Source organism: Pezoporus flaviventris, unplaced genomic scaffold (assembly GCF_033815535.1).
Source record: "Pezoporus flaviventris isolate CSIRO_AGI_PZ_B2104156 unplaced genomic scaffold, CSIRO_AGI_Pfla_v1 ptg000012l, whole genome shotgun sequence".
NCBI classification, from domain to species: Eukaryota; Metazoa; Chordata; class Aves; order Psittaciformes; family Psittacidae; genus Pezoporus; species Pezoporus flaviventris.
The window spans coordinates 377,224-393,698 of record NW_026892560.1 but is presented as its reverse complement, the minus strand read 5'-3'; the positions used below and the strand labels follow the sequence as shown (position 1 = coordinate 393,698).

At 51.8% G+C, this 16,475-nt stretch overlaps 1 protein-coding gene across 6 annotated transcripts in view; it reads right to left on the bottom strand.

Moving 5' to 3' along the window:
• Nucleotides 1–36: 36 nt before the first annotated feature.
• The window catches only part of PAK6 (p21 (RAC1) activated kinase 6), a 40,283-nt gene continuing 23,844 nt past the window's right edge, over nt 37–16,475 (bottom strand). For all 6 annotated transcript variants that reach the window (XM_061450963.1, XM_061450967.1, XM_061450964.1 and 3 more), the window contains 8 exons: nt 15,840–16,048; nt 10,365–10,982; nt 6,539–7,030; nt 5,749–5,882; nt 3,234–3,360; nt 2,901–3,026; nt 2,151–2,285; nt 37–296 (listed from right to left, as the gene is read on the bottom strand). In XM_061450963.1, coding sequence (XP_061306947.1) covers nt 129–296; nt 2,151–2,285; nt 2,901–3,026; nt 3,234–3,360; nt 5,749–5,882; nt 6,539–7,030; nt 10,365–10,982; nt 15,840–16,048 — 2,009 coding nt within the window. In that variant the 3' untranslated portion in view covers nt 37–128. The remainder of the gene's footprint in view (nt 297–2,150; nt 2,286–2,900; nt 3,027–3,233; nt 3,361–5,748; nt 5,883–6,538; nt 7,031–10,364; nt 10,983–15,839; nt 16,049–16,475) is intronic.

Sequence of the window (16,475 nt, the reverse complement as noted above, 5' to 3'; positions counted from 1 at the left end):
CAGCCGGTGACGAGTTCCAAGCACCATGACAGACTGCCTGTTCACGGGTCGGGAGTAACAAAACCTCTGGCTCTTGGTGAATCCGGGTTCAATAAACATCGTTTTCCCTGCCGTTTCCCTTGGGCAGGTCAGCAGGTAGATGTTCTCTTCCTGTACTGTTGGATGAGGGGGACCAGGCACTCGGGAAGTCCTGTCTGGAGCAGAAAGGGGTGATCCAGCAGCTCTTGCGCCGTTGCTCTTTCCAGCGGATCCCGGGTCAGCATCCTCTCCAAGAAGTCTCTTAGGACTGGGGAGGTCTGTGAAAAAGCAAGCAAGGCAAGGCCGTCAAGGAAGCGTGCAACAACGGGCTGCTGAGGTGGCTTTGGTGCTTCCAGCCCTGCTTCTGTATAGAGACGCAGCATGAGGAAGCATGCGCCCGTGCTGCAGCAGCGCCTTTCTGTCACTGGTTTGTTTGTAGTGGGGCACAGCAAGCCAACACACACCACCCAAATCCTTCCATCTCAGTTAAGTGCAGTTCCCAGTTTGTTATTTAATCTTTTCTGCCTCTAAACTCAAAAATACAACAGGTCCCTCCCCCCCACCCCATGCACATCCCTTGGGTGAGAGGGGTTCAGTCCTTTATGGGCTGCAGACTGTGGGAAAAGAGCAGTTCAACAGGGTTCCAAAGAGGTGCTGGCAGCCCGGAGCCCTGATGCTGCAGTAGAAGAAGCTGAAGCACGCATACCAAGAAACCTCAGTGCAGTACAAGAAGCTGAAGTACAGCGTACCAAGAAACCTCAGCGGGTCTGTGCCTTGCAAGAGGCACCAAAGCCCACTGGGCAGCCAGAGGCAAGAGCCACTCGCAGGCTGCGCGTCTCTTGCTGGTGGTAATCCTCTGCGTCATTAAAATGGAATAAAACATCAGCCTGGCATGTATTGACTTTAATGCCACTAATTCCCCCCACTTTAGACTGGGGGTATTTTCCCAGCTCTGATTAACGTGGAGGTAGATCCTGAAATGCTCTTCACACTGAGCCACTGCTTTGAACGGTTTCACTGTGACTGCCAGAGGCAGGAGGCCCAACGCAGCTCAGGACGGGCGCCCGGATTTATCACTGCCCATAAATCAAGTTCTGCTGTAGAAAAGCAGCATGGATTGCCCCCAGTGCTGTCTGTTCAACCTGGTGTACCCGGTTCTAGAGTCGTTGACCACAGTGAGCAATCAGGAGGGATCCTGCTCGGACAGCAGGGAGATGGGGGGACCACGGCCGTTGGTCGTGCTGGGTGCCAGTTTGCTTCCCAGGACAAAGTGGAGCAGGGCAAGCCCATAAACACGTTTGGCTTTCACAGCCCGTGCAGGGTCACCTCACCACCTAAGGGGTGTGATCCCAGCCAGCGCAGGCTGTGCAGCTAAGGAGTGCAAGCACTGGGTCCGGAGTGTGACCGACCTTGAAATGCAGATTCATGTTGGGAAGAGGGAAGTGCAGCTGTGGATGCGTGAGTGTCTGCTGTTAGTCCTGCACTCTGCTCTGCTGAATAATTCACTTCTAGCAGCTGCAGATCCTCTGAGGAACTGGAAAGGCCCAACGGCTCGGGATGCTGCAGAGCTGTTTGATCTGAGAGCCTTGGGCTCAAATGAAAGGAGGACTGGCTCTAAGTGGTGGCTGGAAGCTAATCGCTGTGTTTCGTACGTCACCGCTACTTTGGCCTATGGAATCATGAAGCTGAGCTCTTCTTCAGAGTGGCTGCAGTGTCTCCATGAGCTACTGCCTGCACTGAGCTCTCCTGCTCAAACCATAACGCAGCCTTTGCAGTCCTGAAAGCCATGAAGCTGGAAACTCTCAAGAGCAAGCATCCTCCTCTTCGCTTCCTTAGAAGATGAGTTGCTCTATCAACATCAGCAAGACGTTAACTGCTGGGTCTGCCTGAAGCAGTCTGATTGGCATTACCAGGTTGATGCCCAGGTGACCTTACATTATCAGGGCTGCTCCCCAGAGCAGCCACTAGCTGTCAGCACCAGCTTGCATCCACCGAGGCACCAGGGCCGAAAGAAGTTCACCAAGAAACCTGTGCTAGCAAGATGACTTTCCCACCGGCTTTACTGGGAACATCTGATCTGATAGGGACGTTTCCCCGTGAGCACTATCGGGTTCACATGGCAGTATGCTCACCCTGTGGAAGTTCTTCAGCTTGGGAGGAGGGCTGTCACGGAGTCTCTTCATTGCCTGGACTGGAGAGTCACTGAAATAGGGGGGTTCTCCATCCACCATCTCTATCACCATGATCCCCAGAGACCAGATATCCACCTGTGGAGGCCAACATCACGTCAACACACGATTCAGAGCAACAGGTCCTCGCTTTGCTGCTTCCACAACAACCCACCCGTGACCGATGAGAGTAAAACATTAACCTGCTTGGCTGCTGTCGGACTATTAACAAAGAGAGCTTTCCACCTAGGACTGAGCCACGCTGATGTTGCAACGCAGAAAGGTCTGCAAGTGACTGCTTGTGCTGCTCCTGGCTGCTTGCTGAGCAGCACCAGTCATTCTGCTGCCACTGCCTGTAAAACCAGAGCTCCCATCTGTGCCTTCTCCCCTCCCCTCCCTTGATGGCACTGATTTACTGATCCATATCGTGCCGCAGGCTGCTCCCTGCCAACATCTGTCCACACGAGAGCACGTACAAGCCTAGGCCAGGCTGCAGGGATAAGAATAGAGCCTTGTTCCCGGAAGCAGAACAACCTGTTCTTCTCCTGTGTCCAGAAATGTTGGTATCGTCCCAATCAAGCGTGGAGTCATGATTGCATTTGTATTTTAAAGAGGCTCGAGAGGCTCTTCCTAGAAAAGCCAGCAGTTATTTGCCTGCGACGCTTCAGAATAGGATCTCCTACCTCCTCTGGCATGGGGGAAGTGGTCCCTTACCTCGGTAGTGTATGGTATCCTTGCGATAACTTCTGGAGCCATCCAGTAGGGAGTACCTACGAGGGACTTCCTCTTGGGTACATCTTTACTGATCTGAGCACAGAAGCCAAAATCCGAGAGCTTGACCTGGACAAACAGAAAAGGAGCCAAGCTTCAAAATACTCCTGAAGCAACATGGAGGGGAACAGCAGAGACGAAGCAGACAAAGGGAGGGAGAAAGAGGTTTGGGAGCCTCTTGTTCACAAACAAGGGGCTGTGAACAGAAAGGAAATAAGGAGGCAGGCCGAGGCTGCAGCAGCAGGCAGCAGGAAACCGTCTGTCTGAGGAACATACCCTTCCATCCAGCGTCAAAAGGATGGAGTCGCTCTTAATGTCTCGGTGAATGACCCCCTGGGAGTGAAGATAGGTCAGAGCCTGCAGCACTGATTCACACACTGTGGCAATTTGCTCCTCATTTAGCCTGAAAGGAAAGGACACAGAGGGTTAACTGCATTGCGCTGGGCAGTTGACAGTGCTCATCCACAGGTCCTCCTTGGAGGCACAATGCAACGTTGAAGTTGAGCTGCAGACACGTTTTGGGTCCCCGTGGCCATGACTGTCTCACTTTTACTGTTCTTCCAGGACTGCCTTTTACTGTGGAAAACATTTCTGCCCCAGTGGTTAGCAATTTTAAGTTTTCATAAGTCTAATAGAGAGAAATTGCATTTAAAGTCTGGCCTCTCAATTCATTCTGTAAGATGCTGTTTCAAGCAGTTCTGATAGGAAAGCCTGCTTCTTTGTGCCAAGGTGCCACAGGAACTGTTGAGACAGCTTTTTCTTAAGCCAGTGCATTAAAGCCATTGTTCACAGGGCTCATTGTGCAACTTTATCCAGAAAGCATCTAAACACATCATTTGAGAGGGAATAGGGGGATCCTTTACAGGTGTCGTGCAGCCAGACACTTGGGATGCTCTTATACCCAACTAAAGGCAGCACAGGCTACAAGCAGGGAGGACACCCCTGAACGTTCCCACTCTCTCTGTTAGCACACGCTGAGTACAAGCAGTGACAGATGTATGCTTCCATTGGTTGGTTGGTATTCCGTATCTTACTCTACCGAGCTGACCATCCCACCAGGACAGCTACGTGTAGCCGCACCGTGCCACGCTGATGGCAAGTACATCTGGAGGGTGGCAGGGGCTGCTTTCCATTTAGCTTGTAAAGGGAGAAGGGCAAAGGCTAAGGGAGGGACTACCCTAACAAAGAACGTAACCTATGTAGAAACAGTGCTTTTCATTTCACAGTGAGCTGTGAGAGAAGCTGATGCACGTCTGAGCTCTGTGGTTCCAGAAGGTAACAAGAAGCGTGCTTTCAGTTTGTCACGTATGGCATTTGGTTTCAGTCAAGTGCTTACATAGTGTGAACCAGATTACTAGAGGATTACCTCACTCCTGGAGATGCAAATCAGTTATCAGCCTCAGCAAATGCTTAATGAGTGGAATGAGGGCATTTTCCTCCCGGTGAAAAACCGAGAAAGGCTTGCAGCTTACCTTTGATAAATGCTGGGGTTAGGACAGATCCTGTTTCCACTATGTGGAAAAACAAGCATTCATTAAGAGCCTCGAAGGAAGGCTTCATAACTCACATCTAGGCTGAGGTCCCGCAATGGAATTCAGTCTCATTGGTGGGTATAAACTGCACAGGCCCTCCATAAACCTCTTCAGGACGTTTATCTTTCCTTCCTTTGCTCCTAATGCCAGCTGAGCGCTGCAAGAGTTTCACTGGCTCTGCAATGCCACAACTCAGCACTCTTCAGGCTTCCACTTTGCTTCTCAAAGCCGGAGACGTGGCTCTGAACTCAATGCCGCAGGGCCTGGCCAGCTCCGAGTGCCCAAGACACTCCTTATCCAGGGGATTGCAGAGGCTACAGAGGACAATGTGCTTTGCACGGCTCCCAGACACATCACACATACACTTCAAACAAAACCCAACAGAGCAAGAGCTGGGCCTTAAACCCACCCCAGGCTCAGCAAAGGCCAGTCAAAGCACGTAAGCGAATGAGAGGCATACTGTGACTAAAAAGAAGTAAACACCATTAGTGTGAGCACTACTGCCTACCTGTAATCCCGTTCAGATTCATTTTACAGACTCCCTTGGTCAGTCTTCCCATCAGCATTCCCTGCACCAGTCTTGCAAGGACTGCTTGGGAGCAGGAGAAGGGTGCTCCGGGGTCAATGTAAGACACAACCATCATAACTGCAGCACCAGAACACCCTCATTGGGTGTAGAGTCCCTGTGGTTGGGACTCTGAAGGCCACCTGAGAACAGCTTCTTTGCCCTACAGAAATACTTGGGGCCTTAATGAATATGAAGTGGTGTGGATGAGAAAACACATTTAGGAGAGTGTCCGGTGGTTGCTATCTTTAGGCAATGAAATTTGGGAAGGAGTCCAGGTCTCCAGGCCCTGCTGCGCTTCTCCAGAGGAGTTCGCCACAAATTCAATCTCACTGAGGTTGGACCACTGAACACTGTTTCTGTATGCTCTTTAATACTTATTCAGTGAGCTTCCTGGCCAGAATTCAATGGAAATGGTAAATAATCCTCTTTATGAGTACTGTATTTTACAGGGAAGGTTATCAAGTAGATAAACAGCAAGTATCGAAAGGGATCAGTCCCGTAAATGAGGTCCCTTCCACATCAGAAGTATTATCACATACTTCAAATGAATGACAATTAAGAAGTGCAGTAGTTTCAGGGCACTGCAGACACAAGATCAGAGAGAAACTCTTCTTCCTAGAGCTCTCCACTCTCCTGCTTTTCCCTGTCAGGGGGGAACACAAGCATTGATGCATCGGATTTAGCTTCATACCTGATCTGAGACACGATGTCTGTGAGGGCTCCCCCCTGTAGGAACTCCATCAGCACCCAGAGCTCCTCTCCCACCAGGTAGCTCTTGTACATCTCCACTACGTTGACGTGTTGGTAGTCCCTCATTATCACCACCTGTAAAAACACAGTGAACACTTCACCACCACCACCAAATCCCTAACGACATCTAGTCTTATCTAACAAAGCAAGTATGCACAACCCTACGCGTACAATGCAGTAGCCTCCATTCCCCAGTCATTTCTCTTAGAATCATAGAATAGTCAGGGTTGGAAAGGAGCTTAAGATCATCCAGTTCCAACCCCCTGCCATGGGCAGGGACACCTCACACTAAACCATGGCACCCAAGGCTCTGTCCAACCTGGCCTTGAACACTGCCAGGGATGGAGCATTCACAACCTCCCTGGGCAACCCATTCCAGTGCCTCAGCACCCTCACAGGAAAGAATTTCCTCCTTAGATCCAACCTAAACTTCCCCTGTTTCAGTTTGAACCCGTTACCCCTTGTCCTGTCACTGCAGTCCCTAATGAAGAGTCCCTCCCCAGCATCCCTATAGGCCCCCTTCAGACACTGGAAGCTGCTCTGAGGTCTCTATGCAGCTTCTCTTCTCCAGGCTGAACAGCCCCAACTTCCTCAGCCTGTCTTCATACAGGAGGTGCTCCAGTCCCCTGCCATCACAAGGAGATGCCTCCTGCTCTCCCCTTCTCTTTCCCACACCGGCTTCACCATGGCTTCATGGTGGGCAGCAGAGCCCCTCTCATCTCTCCCCTCACCTCATTAAAAAGGAGCTCGCGGCGCTGCTGCTTCCTCAGGTCCATCATTTTCACAGCCACTTGCCTCCCCGAGTGCTTCTCTCGAGCGATGCACACAATGCCCGTGGAGCCTTCGCCGATCTTCACGTAGTTCTCCAGCAACGTCCGCGGGTCGCCTTGGTCCACGACCATCCTCAGGGCAGCCTTGAACTGCTCGTGAGTCACCACCACCGGGTCCTCTCCGGCCGGCGGCCCCTTCGCAGAGGAGTCCTGGGGAAGGTGGAGGTTGCTGGAGCTCGTCTGAGTCTGCCTGTTCCGAGGAGAGCCGGCAGGGGAGGGCCGGCCCTGCGGCGCTGCCGTCGCCTTCTCCACCGGTGGGGACTTGTGCGGGCTCCCAGCTTCTGAGATCACCCTGGGGAAATCGGATGCAGGCTGCTCCGGTGGAAGAGACTGGGCCTTGGCTGCGGGGCTGCGCGGGGAACCCCATTGCTGGGGCCTGAAGAAGGCGTTCGGCTTTGAGGAGAGCAAGTGAAGTGGAAGGAAGGAAAAAGCAATGGTTAGATTCACGAGAAGGAAGAAGTGTCAGGAGCCAGCTGTGCGTAATCCCGCTCTGGCCTGGCACGTTTTGTGGCAGACTGGAGTCAAGAGCTCTGGGCTCTTTTCTCTCTGTTGGGCTCTGCCCAACATTTGGTCAACGAGAACCTGAGCACGACCTGGCTTCAGTGTGCACTCGCGGCCAAGAAACCACCCATGTGCTGGGCTGCATCTCCAGAGCACAGCCAGCAGGTCAAGGGAGGGGATTCTCCCCCTCTGCTCTGTTCTTGAGACCTCTCTTGGAGCACTGTGTGCAGGTCTGACATCCTCAGCCTAAGGACATGACAACGTTCAAGGCAGGTTGAACATTGGGCAATATGGTCTAGCGTGGGGCGTCTCTGCCCATGGCAGGGGGTTGGAACTGGATGACCTTAAGGTCCTTTCCAACCCAAGGCATTCTATGAGTCTATGAACGCACACTGCATGACGAGGGGAAGCCCCATGGATGCAGGTTTTCAGGGATCAGTTACAGGACGGGTGCTGTGCTTTAAGGGCCCCCAGATGGAGGCAGTTTAAAAGGGACCTTTTAAAACACATGCTTTAAAAATAAATACCAAATGAACCCAGAAAGAGCCAGCTGCTCTAAAGCATTCTGAGCGTGCCACCAGAACGCAGGGCAACCTGTACTGCAGAGAGTGCAGGAAGCCTTTATCCCTCTGCTCCTCTGATCTTCCTGTATATAAAAGGATTCGTGCCAAAGCTGTAAATCACTTTGATGTCTTGGCCTAATTCCCTTTGGGTAACTCTGCTCTGCCTACTGCACCTTCCACTGGTACCTGCAGAGCATCCGTGTCGATCAGGCATGGAATTCACCCTGGGGTTTGGGAAAGCGCCTTCAATCAGGATAGCTCTGTGTGTGTCCAGGGTGAGACTTCAGCCACCGAGGACTATCCACCTCCGCTGGCTCTGCACCGAGCGGTGGTGATGAATGCTGGTTACCCGTGCTCCTTCCCAAAGCACTCCGGGCTGTTGGAGACCTCCCACTCAAGCACCGACCTGGCCCAGCCCTGCTTAGTTGACGAGATGCAGTAAGATTCCAGCCTGCAGCAATGTGGCTTCGGGATACACATTCCCATGCTAACGCTATGCACAGGGCTCCTAAGGAGGATAGATCTTGGAGTGCTGGAAATAAATCCAACATCGTGGAGCAGCTTTAAATTACATTATCTCCTTAGCTCTATGCAAAGTAATGGTGGGTCTGCCAAAGTAGCAACTTCAGGAGGAGCCAGCCGAGCATTCATGTTAGAGGGCAAAATAAAAACTTCAAAGCAGCAGCTTTTCCTCTCTCACAATTGAGACAGGTTCTTAATAAAGTTAACGATATGCACACGGGCACTGAGCCCTACCAACAGATAAAGCCTTTCAAGGGCTCTCATTGCGCCCGCCTCAGACAGAAAATCACTGTGGAGCGTTTCATTCCGGGCACTTCGGGTTTAATCAGGATTCCTGTGGACACTGAAATCTGCGTCAAGCCTCGCACAGGGTTCCTGCTCCCCGGGCACACAGGGGCCTGGGAGGGCACAGGCACAACGTGCCTGTCAGAACTTCCTTCCTCCTCCTCCAGCAGCAACACCCCGGCAGCCTGCACAGACACGCTCACGGCAACAAGGGCTTTATTTCCCAGCTCTTGTTTTGTCTCGGGAGGGAGGGGAAGAAAAGAGAAGGAGGGGAAGAAAAGAAGGGTTTATGTAACCTAGAGCACGCAGAGGGCACACAACACCCGTGCGCGCTGACACACGTTGGCCTAACCACGTGCGAGCGTTGTTTCCTGCGCCTGTCAGTTGACCGCCCTTGCGTCGACACAGTCTCTGGGCATTCGGAGGTGTCTCAGAGCCTCCTACTCCTCCTCCCTCGTGTTAAGTTGGAAGGAAAGAGCATCCGACCTTCCCATGGTGACTACAAGCAGCGCGTCAAGGCACCCACCGCCCCGCTTTCAGCCGGCTGTATCCCCCATGCGTTTCCTCTCCGGTGACGCGTTCCTCGTACCTCACAATTACATGTCACCGCCTCCGTTTGGGAGGGAGAATAAGGTTTCCATCAGAGCAGCTTGGACAAACAATTGCCAGTGACAGCACAGATCCTTCACTGGAGCGGGGAAATGGTTTGGAAAACCTCAAGGTCTTTCCTACGCCTCTCCTCCCACAACCAGTTGAATCCAACCATCCCGGAGCCCGCCCCCTTTGACTGGCAACCTCTGCTCTTCCTCATGGAAGTGCTGAGGCAAAGGCACTCTTGTAGAGAAGACAGAAGGGGTCAGTTCTCCTGCGTACTCAGGGCTGGCCTCCGAGCAGCATAGATCAGCCCAGAGACACCGAGAGAGCAACGAGTGCAGTCTGTGCTACGCAAGAACCGCAGTCCTTTAAACCCCACTCACTCAGAAAGGGGATGAGCAGGGAGAAGGCTGTGCCTGAAAGCCTTGAGCCTGATCCTTATGCACACTGCAAGAAGCCAGGTCAGAGCAAGTCCCACCCCACGATGCACTTTGGAACACGCAGTGTTGCTGGACCAGCGGTTCCTGTTGTCTCTCTCCGAGTTCAGGAACTCCACATCTGTTCGAAATGAGCCTGGCCAAGCACCAGCCCAACCTCTGAAACCACCCACCAGCTCTGCAAGGACAGGGAGTGCTGGGTTAGACTGGGATGGATTAGAACAGTGGCCTCAAGGGCTGCATTTCCCATCCAGTAACAGGAACCAGAGGTTTTCTCCTAGTTCAAGTGAGTCACTCCTTCAGGATAGCTGTCCTGGGGGAGATGGAGCTATGAGCTGTCCCATCCTCACCAAAACCCAACGGTCAGATATCCCATTTGAGAGTCCTATTGTAGGCAGCTTGGCAGATGGAGCTCCAGCCAGCAAGCTCTCCTGAGGCAGTTCTGTTTTGCAAAGGCAGAAGAATGCATTACTCTGGTAAATGATGGCAATTTCCCAAATGGCAAAAGCACATTTACACCCATACAATGCATCTAAGTGATGCCTTTACTACATAGAGGGGCAAAACCGAGGAGGTCCCCGACCTCCTGCAAGCACAGCTCCACTGACAAGCCTTTCTCATGTAGATCTGGTTGCCACTTTGGGCTCAGCCTATTTTGTGAAGCTCAGGCAACCTTACACGTTCCCCCTGACCAGGTCTGGTTTGATTCCAGCATCAATCACAACAACAATAGATGTTGCAAGCAGATTCGTGCAGCCGTGTAAGTAACCTCTGGAACTGGGAAGTCAACACGGCACTCACTCAAACCCCACTGCATCACCCTACCTTCATCTGCAGGGAAGGGCCTGGCTTGTTGGAGCCACTCGATGAGGGGAACACGCTGCGCAGGAGCCTCCTCTTCAAGCTGTTCTCCCTTGATTTGGAGCTGGGGCTGCCCTCCCCTGCGGGCCTGGAGCTTGCCTGTCGGAGCAGACAAGGCTGAGGCCAGCACTCATCCGAGCTCTTCCTTCCTGCCTTCTCGCTGTCCCCCGGCACGGTCGGCATGTGCTGCAACCCAGAGGCACGCTGCAGGCAGCTGCCGTCAGCACCCTGGAACTCGGAGGGCCCGAGGGACTGGGCTTTCATCACCATGCCGTTGGGATGAGCCTGCCCTTCCAACCGGGCTTTGTAATCAGGCCACATCGTCTGCCTCCGGGTCACCTTGCTCCCGCCGTTGCAATTGAGGTAGTTTCCGTACTTGTCCGCCCAGTCTGCTTCAGGACTCTGGAGATACATGTCGGGGGGTCTGTCCTCCCCCAGCAGCCCCAGGGACTGCGCTCTCCTCCTGCTGGTCGGGCTCCTTCCCCTCAGGGTGTTGGAGCTGATGGCAGAAAGCTTCTGGATGTCGTTGAGTATCCCGGAGATATACCCTTCCACTTCCACTGTGCTGCCCCTCACCACGGTCTGTGAAACACATAGGGAGGGGGGGGAAAGTGAGAGCTGGAAAACCAGGCTCAGTTTATGTTGGCAAAGGTTGGATTTTGTTTGTCTGGCCAAAGAAGACTCGAGGAATATAGGAAAAAAAAGAGAGAATTTTCATAGAAACATGGGATGGGTTGGGTTGGAAGGGACCTCAAAGCTCCTCCAGCTCCAACCCCTGCCACGGACAGGGACCCCTTCCACTGGAGCAGCTTGCTCCAAGCCCCTGTGTCCAACCTGGCCTTGAGCACTGCCAGGGATGGGGCAGCCACAGCTTCTCTGTGCCAGCACCTCAGCACCCTCCCAGGGAAGAGCTTCTGCCTTATATCTAACCTGAAATTCCCCTGTTTCAGTCTGAACCCATCACCTATTGCTCCACTCCCTGATGAGTCCCTCTCCAGCATCCTCATAGACCCCTTTAGACACTGGAAGCTGCTCTGAGCTCTCCACGCAGCTTCTCTTCTTCTTCTGTCTTTTTCAGCCTGTCCTTTACTGAGGGGAATTAAACCCAGGCATCTCTGGGTTACATCCTTCTGTCAGGGGCAGCGGAGCTTTCAGCTGGAACAGGGAGTTCTGCTGCTGCAGTCACATTGTAAAGGACACCGCTTCTAAAAGCATTAACCAGGGTTATTTCAGCACTCCTGACTCTTCTGGGCCGAGATCGTGCTACGCCACATCACTAACCTGGGCTCACCAAGCTCCCGAGGACGTGAGTTCTCAGAAGCTGCAGCACGTTGTAAGCTCTACCTGCAAAAATCCCCTTGCTATTCCAACACGAGGCTCAGCTCTGCCCTGAAGCACTCTCAACAGTGTTGTAATCCGCTTCCCTTAGTCTGGTTCTCGACAATTTTTTGCTAATGCATCCTCATCCTCACCGGTGAGGACCACGCTGTTCCAGCACTGCATCCTCCTCTGCTCCGCCAAGCTATTAGCATTAACAGTGATGAGCAAAGGGTCACAGCGGCTCACGACTGCTTTGTAAGCAAGCCATGAAGAGCAAGGCTTCCATCCAAGCAAGCAGCAGCACAATACAAGTAGGACACTTGAACCTGCCGGTGTACTATGCACTGCTCTACCTTGTTTATTCTGGAACTGAAAAGCTTACAGAAGCTTTTTTTGGCGCTGGGAACCAAAATGCTTCGTTTCTTCATAGAAATTCACAGCATAAGATCACTCCTACACTTTCCTGAATCTCTGCCTGAAGAAAGTCCTTCCCTAGAGGGATGGCAAGCTCCTGTTTGCTAACTGAGCTCCAGGGACCTTCTAAAGATGCTGAATTAATTACATGGAGCCTAATGCTTAGCTGGTGCAAAACAGCAGCTCCAGTAAGTTCAATAGAATGCCACTGCATCAGTGCCCGAGAGCGACAGGCAGAATGGAAGATGCTGTCAAACAAGGTGAAGAAAGGACCGTCCAACTCCTACCACTGCATACATACCATCACCTGCAGCAGGGAATGCAGCTCTCCCTTCAGTCCCGTTGTAGCAATAATCCTCCTTCACCCCATATGTCTACCTTCCTCCGTGGCTGCTGTCAAGCAAACAGCAAACTGAGGACGCTGCTCCCTAAACTGTTTCCATCACTTCTGCACCAGACTTGAGAAGGGAAAGTAATAGCAAAAGTAAATGGTCAGAAACCCTGCCTCTGACATCCATCAGTGGGGTGAGAAGAGTCTTCTGTCAGTTCTAATTCACCCATTAGATATGCCAGAGGTACCCATCACATCAATAACCCACTCCGTTAGGAGCACTAACTCCGAAACGAGCCTGACAAACGTGGTATGCACACCCCCAAGTCACAGGACACCCAGCAAGATGCCTCCACAGCCCTGCTCATGCTTGCATGGGCAGATGGGAGAGAAAAGAGGCCCTCCTCCAACTGACGAGGCTGTGTTTCGACAAACTGGGACAAAGGATAGCTCGAAATGAAGTGGGAAGAAATACCCAGAGCCGGTTAATCCAGAGTACATGGACAAAAGTCCTTCCATAAAGACCTATATCTAATGCGCTCTCAAAGTAAGGAGTCTCCAGGGCCTCTTATAGGAAATCCACTCCAGTGCTCACCTCAGCTCCTAGCTAAAACCTTCCTAAATGAGGCTGTAGTCACTCCTGTTGCCTCCTAGTCCATCAAGCCGGTCCTCAGTGGGCAGAGGGGACAGGAGCTGGCTGTGCTTTGCAGCTGTGTTTAAAGGCTACAAGGATGCTGGAGAGGGGTTTTCATCAGGGACCGGAGCAATAGGCCAAGGGGTGATGGGTTCAAACTGAAACAGGGGAAGTTCAGGTTGGAGATAAGGCAAAAGCTCTTCCCTGGGAGGGTGCTGAGGCGCTGGCACAGGGTGCCCAGAGAAGCTGTGGCTGCCCCATCCCTGGCAGTGCTCAAGGCCAGGTTGGACACAGGGGCTTGGAGCAAGCTGCTCCAGTGGAAGGGGTCCCTGCCCGTGGCACGGGTTGGAGCTGGGGGAGCTTTAAGGTCCTTTCCAACCCAAACCAGGCTGGGATTCTGTGATAGTTTTATCCAGGACTCTCTGTATAAGGGCTTCGCCTAATAGGGCCAATTAACACTTCAAATAAATGATAAATAGAGAATCTGAAATTCATTGGTATCATTCAACAGGAATTTGTTCAAATGGAGTTCAGCAGAAATAAGCAACTAAGCTATGCAGTCTAGGAGAGTATTTGCACTTGGACTCAGTGGGGTAAAAAACCCCAGTATCAGGTTAAGATCCTTCTCTAGTTTTTCAACACTGTTGGTATTCCATCTCTGCTCTCAAAGATTCTCACCTCCCCTCAGCTTTTACCATCCACAGGTTTAAGAAGTCAGACATGAAAGTACTGACTGGTGTTAAACTCTGACTGAACTCCAGTCAATCTCTTTGTATCCATTTCTATTCTGACAGTTACAGCTCGCCCTTCCGAGCAGACTTTTCCTAATACATGAGGAAATGTCCTCAGTTTACTCTGGGAATGCCATAGGTACAGTATCAAGAGCCTAAGTGAAGCCAAGGTACAGGAGAGAGCTCTCATTTCTCCCTGACCCAAAGCCTGATACCCTGTGATTGATGGAAATTGGGTTGCTTGACATGATTTGCTCTTAATAACTCCATGCTGGCTCCTGGCTATTGCCATGCTAGCTCTCAGGAAGTGGCTGCAAAGAGATTACTTGCTTATTTGTTCCAGTCTTTTTCTGGAAATGGAAATTATTCCGACTGATCCTTGAATTTCATTAGGCCCAGCTGCCTCCAAAACATGGCACTCATCTAGGGAGTCTCAGTTCTGTTCATGTATTTGCTCCAGCCTGCATCCCCACCACATCATGCCCGTGTTAATTGTGTTACCCCACTGATCACAGTTAACCTTTTCAACAGGCTGAAGAAAAAGCATTAAACATTTAAGGGAGACTTCTTCAATGTGTGTGAAGATCCTTCACAGTGTCATCTGTTATTAACTTCCTTCCAAAATGAGCAGGGACAAGGCCTTTCCTTCACCCTCCTTCTCCTCCTCTGTGCACTTACCATGTCTCCATAGTGTCCTTTATGTTCCCTGAGAAGAGCATCTCTTTTTGTGCCTTGGCCTTCCAGTTTTGTTCCTACATACATTTCTATCTGCCCTTTAGAACTTGACCTAGTTTCCACCCTTCTGAGCAATCCTCCTGCAGTTTAAGCTCATTAGAGAGCTCCTGATCCAACCAAGTTGGCCTCTTATTACACAGTTTCTCTCTTCTCTGGACTGTGGTCCTATCTACTCCATTTGAACCTCAAAGCACATTCAGGACACCAGAAACCAGAAGGCAATACCTCCTCCCTCTTTTCTTCTACCTGCTCTTCCTGAGTAAGTTTTTCCTTTCGAAACCAGCGTTTTGCTCAGAGGTCCTGGTGTGCCATTTGAATTGCAGGTTTGATTTTGCATTCATGCTTGCGTGATACCAAAAGGTACTCCCATTTATTCCCTATGTCTTGAGCCTCTGCACACAAAACGCTACACATTCATCAGAAACCTGCTTTCTTTTATGTCCCTCCTAAAATCCAAGTAGTATCATCTCCGTTTTACAACTTGCCACTCAGATTTGAGGCCCCTGTAGGGTTTTTATTAACCAGGAACAAACCCTTCCCTCAAGCTAGCAGGACTGGAAGCGCAATAACTCTGCCACGATCTCTCATTTCGGGTCCCAAGAGGGCATCACAACTCTGCCTCTCCTCACACGGCAGTCACTTAGGAGCACACAGCCTCCCGGTGCCATTGTAACAGCCATCTAAACCCACCCGTACCAAGGCAGGGATCAGGAGCTGGTTTCTCCTTCCTGAAGGACTGGCTTGAAGGACGTTCTCCTATTTACTATGTCCCGCTTTATAAGCCCTTTTTGCCTAAACCTCAGTTTAGCCCTGCTCCCCGTTGGGTCTCATTCACTTCACCACCCATGGGCAGCCAGCTAGTGCTGCCCCGCTCTCTCCCACTCGGGCTTCCTGTTATCTTCACTACCAGCCAGATTGGCTCACCCACGACAACGACACGCTTGCTAAGCGGCTCTCTCCATGAATCCTCCTCTTTGCTTCCATGGGCAACAGCTGAACACATCCCAGGCCCTGGCAGCTACCGGGGGAGCTTTCACAGGTCCTTGTTGCGGTGACAGGCAGCCGGCTGGTCGGTTGAACAGTGACACTATGCCAGCTAAGGACAGCACTGACACCTTGGTTACTATTGCCTCAGGACGGTGTTATCCAAGCCCAGCCCTGGCTATCCACTGAATTCCTTACTGATCCCACCCTTAGCCCCATATAAATGCATAGTGCCTCCCCAAGGAGCCGGGAAGCCCAAGGGACAGGGAAGAGTAGGCGTTCTTCCTTACCTTCATAGGCTGGAGTTGCATCCTTGTGATCCTCGACGGGTCTACCACCGGCTTGGGGCGCCTTAGGGTGTCGAGAATGTTCTGCCATTGAGGCGGCAGGCCCACAAACTTGCCCTCCTTTGGGTCAAAGGAAGTGTGGACGCGGTGCTCAAAGTTCTGCGGAGCAGAGATCTCCGGGCGTTTCTTCTTTTTCTTGCGGAACATGGTGCCTGAAGCAGAGAGGGCAACGCCATCAGTGCACGTCCAGCTCCAACGGGCCCTTCAGCAATATCAGTATCAACTGTATCACTTAATTACGTTATATTAAGAACGCTCTCCAGTGACAAGCGCTTTAAGGACAGACGTGATCAGCTGTTTTTACAGGTGAGGAAATAGAGACAACAAGAGAGCAATGGCTTGCCCCTTTACTCTGCTCTCGTGAGACCTCACCTGGAGCATTGTGTGCAGTTCTGGGGTCCTCAACATAAAAAGGACATGGAACTGTTGGAACAAGGCCAGAGGAGGCCACGAGGATGCTCAGGGGCTGGAGCACCTCCTGTATGAAGACAGGCTGAGAAAGTTGGGGCTGTTCAGCCTGGAGAAGAGAAGGCTGCGGGGAGACCTCAGAGCAGCTTCCAGTGTCTGAAGGGGGCCTAT